The sequence below is a fragment of the Gastrolobium bilobum genome, unplaced genomic scaffold (assembly GCF_033153095.1).
Source record: "Gastrolobium bilobum isolate Gb01-03AN ecotype WA unplaced genomic scaffold, APGP_CSIRO_Gbil_v1 utg26078, whole genome shotgun sequence".
Taxonomy (NCBI): Eukaryota; Viridiplantae; Streptophyta; class Magnoliopsida; order Fabales; family Fabaceae; genus Gastrolobium; species Gastrolobium bilobum.
The window spans coordinates 9,015-16,100 of record NW_026896138.1 but is presented as its reverse complement, the minus strand read 5'-3'; the positions used below and the strand labels follow the sequence as shown (position 1 = coordinate 16,100).

General features: G+C 33.2%; 1 protein-coding gene across 3 annotated transcripts; it reads right to left on the bottom strand.

Annotated features, from left to right (window-relative positions):
• Nucleotides 1–1,140: 1,140 nt before the first annotated feature.
• Nucleotides 1,141–5,115, bottom strand: LOC133297978 (protein TIME FOR COFFEE-like). Of its 3 annotated transcripts, XM_061497217.1 has the most exons (8): nucleotides 4,924–5,115; nucleotides 4,615–4,782; nucleotides 4,091–4,214; nucleotides 3,782–3,847; nucleotides 3,606–3,672; nucleotides 3,433–3,499; nucleotides 2,804–2,870; nucleotides 1,141–1,662 (listed from the first exon to the last, which is right to left on the bottom strand). In XM_061497217.1, the coding sequence occupies exons 3-8, from the start codon at nucleotides 4,170–4,172 to the stop codon at nucleotides 1,655–1,657; spliced, it is 357 nt and encodes a 118-aa protein (XP_061353201.1). In that variant the 5' UTR covers nucleotides 4,173–4,214; nucleotides 4,615–4,782; nucleotides 4,924–5,115; the 3' UTR covers nucleotides 1,141–1,654. The 3 variants fall into 3 exon arrangements, 2 of the variants coding, with proteins under 2 accessions (XP_061353201.1, XP_061353200.1); XM_061497216.1 differs by lacking the exon at nucleotides 2,804–2,870 and having other exon boundaries at nucleotides 1,155–1,662; nucleotides 4,924–5,101; XR_009749705.1 differs by lacking the exon at nucleotides 2,804–2,870 and having other exon boundaries at nucleotides 1,181–1,662; nucleotides 3,782–3,852; nucleotides 4,924–5,100.
• Between the last annotated feature and the right edge of the window lie 1,971 nt (nucleotides 5,116–7,086).

Here is a 7,086-nt window from a genome sequence, read left to right as displayed (position 1 = left end):
TATTAATTGATTTTTTTTCACCAACCTTGACACAATAATATTGTTGTCTTGTATAATTTTGTTATTCTGTTACTTTCTTTTAAAAACTATCATAATGATAATCTTATATTTAATGTATTATTTTAATTTTAAATAATTTTAAATTCTCATGACAATTTTATTATTTGCTATCACTAATATAACATGCATGATAAGTAATATCTGTCTTACCTACACTTCCACATTTTTGTTTTTTATTTCATTATTTCATTCATTCTTTTAAAGTAAATATGTATTTAATGATATTATTAAATGTATCTCATGGAGAGCGTTTTTAATGCAACAGTCGCGCTGAGTACTGCTACGATTGTGCTAAAATTATTTCCGTATCTTATGGTTTATATCTCATCCATGGATTTCATCACTTCATTTTTTCTGTATTTACTTAACGTGGCATGACTCTAATTTACTTTCTTTCTATACATTTAGGACTCTTGAATAATATACTTGATGCAAGCAAAATTGAAGCAGGGAAAATGCGTCTTGAGGAAGAGGAATTTGATATATTCCAACTCCTAGAAGAAGTAGTTGATTTATACCATCCCGTGGCTATGAAGAAAGGAGTAGATCTCGTATTAGACCCTTGTAATGGTTCTCTACTGAGATATTCACGTGTGAAAGGCGACAGAGGAAAACTCAAACAAGTTTTTTCCAATTTACTGAGCAATGCTATCAAATTTACTGATGAGGGGTACATAGCAGTTCGGGCATGGGCTCAAAAGAGCTCAATAATCACTACTAACAGAAACAGCTTCAGGAGACATTTGTCACGCTTATTTTATAGGAAAAATGAGGCACATCGTAACCAAGAATCCATGAATTCAATGCAACAAGATCCGAGTTATATGAATTTTACTTTTGAAGTGGATGATACAGGCAAAGGAATTCCTAAAGAGAAGTACAAATCTATATTTGAGAATTATGTCCAAGTCAAAGAAACTGCTCTTGGTCAAGGAGGAACTGGCTTAGGACTTGGTATTGTGCAGTCCTTGGTACGTTGGGGAAGGATTCGGTTACAATTTTCTTTTACGAAATTACACTTACCAGTCACAACATAGTGTAGTTTGTAAGAGTTTATAAATAAAAAGTTTGTAAATATAATATTTGTAAATAAAAAGTCAAAGAAAACCTCAACTACAAAACTTGAGACAAAAATAATGCTCGGAACAAGGGTACTAAGTACTTCGACAACCACAAAACTGTCCAACTAAACAAGTTCAAATTTGTTTGAAACTATCTTCTGTGGAACAAGCTTTGCTCTCACAGAAGAAAAAAAGTTTATGGTGTTAGTGTTCAGCTTATAAACTGCTTGTTTCTCAATAATTTAATTTTGTTCAGCCATCAAGAATAGACAACAGAAAATAAAGGACTACACGTACACCCAATGATCTACTCTCAAAGTCTACAGTTATAACACAAATCAAGAAATATAGTATATAAATACACAATACGTATGTGTGTGAGAGAGAAAGAGAGAGAGAGAGAAAGAGAGAGAGAGAGAGAGACCGCGATGTCAGATGTCCACAAAGTCAGATTGTCTCACAGAAGTTGCATGATCAATGTACTGTCCTTGTATGACTCTTCACCCAATGTGTCAAGCTCGGAAATTGCCTCATCAAATGCCTGCCATAATTAAGCATTTTACATAAATCACTAAAGAGAAGAGGAAGGAAAGTAAGGGAGAATGAAAAAGTAAAACATCATAGAGTCTTTTAGACCCATCATAACAGGACATGGGAAGCGCTAGATAACTGTCTAAATGATACATCAACCTTGTCAAATTACAGAAGAGAAAACTGAATAAGGAATGTACACTATTGAAATTCGTAACACAATGCTCAGTTCAATCTCTTAAATAAGAACTAAATTCATACAATTTTGGAATAATAGCGCCTCAGTTTGGAGGGTTAACTGTTTAAACAACATCAAATTCCCGACACTAATTTGGCAAGAAGCAAGTAAACCGATTTTCTACTCCTTTTTTTTCTCAAAATAAACAGAGCACACAAGGAGAAATTTGACAAGCTTTCTTAACTCTAATATTCCTAACATAGCCAAGGGTGACATAAACCAATAGAAATCATAGTTCTTATCATTTAATCATGGCCAAAACAGAATTTTTATTCCATTAAAATCCGGATTGGTCGGCCTACGTTTTTGTATACAACATGCCATCATCTCACTAGAGTTCTCTTGAGTTATAGTGTCTTACATTACATACAATTCAGAACTAAGGTCCAAGTAGGAATATAATTCTATCAAGTCTAGTTCCTAGGGTTCCATCACTATCAACAAGTCATATTCATAACACTAATTGGTTAAAAAATAATCGAGGTCATAAATAATCATAAAGAAGTTTGGTTCTCATAATCATAGCTTAAAAAATTTAAACTTTTTAGTCATGTGATACGACATTGTTGGATGATAATATAGAATACATAACCAAGAAACATGTTTTAATTTTGAGAACGCAGAGATATAGACTCCTTTAATTTAAACTTTTTTGTATACTTTTTTGTTCAGCAGAGATATAGACTCCTTTAATGATGAACTTAATAAGTTATGTCACACACCTATTGATGAGAAAGTGCAACCAGATTCCCAAATTCATTTTTTAGTCATTGGCTTTGCTTTCACTAATATGTAGCAAAGATAATTATAGAAATATTTAGAACAAGGAAGACTTAAACAAGCAACTATGTATTATAAAGTCACCAAAATCAGTTTATTTTATTTATGGTCAAGGGTCCTTCCAAGTCCATACTTGAGCACTGCCTTGTTGCCCTGTCTGAATCCCTCTCCATAAGTTGATGAGCTATCTGTCTCAATCTCTGCATCAACACACCCTAGTTTTATTACCTTAGATTACATTGAATTAATATTTTTAAGGCTCAATCTCCATAAGAATAACATAATTCATGCTCAAGTTGATGAGCTATCTGTCTCAATCCTGCGGAGCAAAGCACTCAGCCACCTCTTGAACCTCCTAAGCAAGATTACATTCATGTTCGAGCTAGAAGGGGTCAAGCTACTGATAGCCACAGTCTTGCAGAACGAGTAACTTACTCCCCCTTTTGAACTCTGTTATGTTTTTATTTCATTTGATGTTATAGTTTTACCATTTTTTTATGTTAATTTAAGGAGAACTTGAATTTATGGATCTGTTGCAATTAGTGTCGTTGACTATGAATATGTCCAGCTGAAATTACTATCCTTTCTAATTTCTAATAACAACTCCATGTAAAATTAAGTTCTAATGTCGATGTGCATTGTTCATAGATTTTGATAATATTAGGGGGGAAAAAACTCTACACTAACCATAATAATATAATGAACTTTTTATTTATTTAAAATCAGCAAGTTTCAAGAGAATAAACTAAAACGAACATATACCGGTATAGCTGCAGAAGTCACTTTAGTCCCATCCATGGATACTACTCCTTGCAGAGATGTCATATATCTGCTAATGAGAAAAGAGTCACACCCCAAGAGAAAAGCAGTATTCCGACTAAATACTACAAATACCCAAAAGAACAGAGAATAGATAAGAATTAATCTAGCCATACCCCATGGGAGGAAGCCCGCCAGGCCAACTGGGAACAGACAATGGAAGAGGCACGAAAGTGGATAAAACTGTAAGAAGAAAAAAAAAATGACACAAGCCACCGTTATCATTAAAAGATGGAGAAAGAAAGCAAATAGAACAAGTATTTTCATTTTTCAACTTCAAAATTGAACAAACCATTTTTCTCTGGGTTAGGCTGTTGCTGCTGCCTCTGAATGCTGTTTTGATGTTGCCTCTTGCTAACTAAGCTGCCATTTCCACCCTATTAGCTTTCTAAATGGCTAAAGCAAATAGCCATGTTGGTTCACATGGCTCACACAATTGGATTTTACTCGTTGGAAGTAGGCAAAAATAAATAAATAAAATTGGTCACTAGCTAATGGAACACAACCGAATGAAATATAAGTCCCAATGCGAGCATAATTAACTTGTACGAAAGTGTATCCACCCTATTAGCCTTCTCCACATCAAGCTGCAAGACGGTACCTCTTTCCTTCCGCATGATGGCCGGTTTATGAGACTGATCAGCTTTGTCCATTTTGACGGCTGCAACCTCTTCCTTACTCATTCTCAGCGATTTATCATCTTCCTTCGTCACAAGCTTAACTTCCTGTATAAACCAGGCACAGATATTTAAGTACTTATCAGCCAGCAACGAAGAAAGGGCTACAGATGCACGCCATGGCCCACTTACCATTTCAGGGTCTATAAACATAAAAATTGAAATATAACAAATTAACCAAGAAACATGTTTTAATTTTGAGAACGCAGATCTATCGTCAAAGGCATTTCAATATCGACTGGATCTAAATTACCACACTGTATCAACAAAAAAAACAACTCCAGGGGACCACAAATAAGCGAGTCTTAGTTCCAACAAAATACATGATCGAGATTTAATCGAAACCAAAAAAAATTTAGACAAACTTCAATCAAGTTTAAACGATTATCACAAACAAAATATATTAGACCTTAAGAGGAAGACAAGAGGAACTATAATCAGATGTTACCTGGTCCGAATTTGGGGTTTCGATACGTCTCAGACTAGGTGAACGATTGAAACCCTAAATTGGATAAGCTGAAATCATGAGCTTTTGGTTATTGCTGATGAACAGATTCCTTCCCTCGACTTGCTGTATACGCTCTCCTTGTGAAGCGAGAAACCACTATGGTCAAATCTAGAAGATTTTAAGAGAGAGAAAATAAATTAGGTTAGGAATTCAAAGATCTAGAAAATAAATCTGATTATGATTTTCAGAGAGAGAAAATAGATATGGTTAGGGATTTAAAGAGTGAAAATGGATCTGGTTAGGGATAACCTTCTAACCAACCACCGCTACTTCGTCATTCATTATATGTCTTCATAAAGCCAATTACTGATTCTTCATTTATGATTCTAGATCAACGACGATTTTACCATCCGCCTTGAACGCACCGCCACCAAAATGCGATTTTCCTGTAGTGCTTGGTCGAGGAGGAACTGGCTTAGGACTTGGTATCGTGCAGTCCTTGGTAGGTACCCAATTATATATTTATTGGAAAAAAAAATATACAAACTTTTGTTCTTTTAGGTGACTTACACAAAGTCTGATCGGTGTAAATCTAAAAAGTTACTTTTTTTCACTCTCTCCTCAGTCACATCACAAAGTCTGACAAATCAAACTTTGTGTAAGTCACTAAAAAGACACAACTTGTATACATTTAAAGTACATCACTGATCTTATAGGTTCACTTTGCGACAAATTAACTCCCTTAATAAATTAATAACTCATATAATTTTCTCTCTATAGGTACGTTTGATGCATGGAGATGTTGGAATAGTGGACAAGGATATTGGTGAAAAAGGAACATGCTTTAGGTTCAATGTGGTCCTTACTGCATGTGAGACAGGGACGGATGGTAGCACAAGAGAAGGCCAGTTTGTATCAGGTGACAGAACAATTCACACTAATAGTTCTACTTCAAGCACTTATTCCATGACTACTCCTAGGTTACTTAATCGAAGCCCTAGTCCTAGACCTGAGGCTTCTAGAGTTGTTCTTTTGATTCAAGGCGAGGAGCGCCAAAGGACTACACAAAGGTTCATGGAGAGTTTAGGGATCAAAGTTAAGGTTGTGATACATTTGGAAGATCTTTCTGACACTCTCATGAATATCAAACAAAAGGGGAAGGGGAACCATTCCCAATAGCCAAAGTTGTTCTCCGTTTGCATCTCATAACTCATATGTTGGGTGTATATATATAGTTCATTTAGCTAACTTAATTTATTGCAGTGCGCTCGTATTAATTGCATAATTTTGAAGAAGTTGAAACTTGCCTCGAGTGGCAGATATAGGAACAATATGAAACAGAAATGGAGTAAGTCGGTTTGAACTTCTTTTTCCTTCCTATCATATTACTTTGTAAATGATCATATAATTAAAGACATTGGAAACTCTATGAAACAGCCTAAATAATGCAAAATATTGTAGAAAGGATAGAGAAGTTCAAACTGACTGACTTCACTTGCTGGGCTCCATAAATAATTTGTAGTTTTTTGAAAACATACCAAATACTTCCTATCATTTATGATTTATTGAATCACAGTACATATAATGAAATTTACTACCAAAAAGCCAGCAACAACATTATGTTGAATAATAATAAACTTGCTTGAAATCTATCGCTTACTAATTATTTCATCCAAATATCTTTAGGAGTTGTTTTGCCAAATTTCTAAATAAATTTATTCTAGAGTACTCCGTGAGCGTTCTAGAAATTGAATGACCTACCTACCATCATTATTGTTTAGATTAGAAGGTTGTGGAAAATTCTAGAATATCATTTATACTTTTTAGATGAGAAATATGTTGGCATAATTTTAACCATTAGTTAAGGAGGTGTCTATAATGTAAATAGATGTAATTTTCATCATTTTGTATCAAACCAAAGAAAATAATAGAGTAAAAATAAAAATAAGGAAATATATGCGATTATAAGAAAAATAAAATATGTAAGTGACAACCTGAATTTCTTGTACAACAGAGGATAATCGGTGTTTCATTAAAAAAATAATTTAAATAATTTAAATTATTTTATTATTATTTTTCACAACAGAGGATAATTATGTCATTTTAAAATGGCATGTCGTTATTGAAAACTTCATTATATATATATATATTGGTTGAAAAAATAGATATATTTATACAGATAAAATCGTCATTCAAATTAAACATTACATACTTATTTTTTTACTTTGTTTTTTTTTTTTTTTTATAAAAAATAAAGAAACAAATGAGAGATACACTCAAAATAAAGTAAACAATTTAAGCCTTTTTTGTGTGGTGTGACTAGCATTACCCTTTGGTTATAAATGTCTTAAAATTAATCAAATCAGAATTATTAATTTTATATTATATAAAAGAGTATAAAATTATGAAACTACCAATTTATATGTAGTTCTAAAAGTTTATTTTTAAAGAATATTAGAATAGAATCACTCT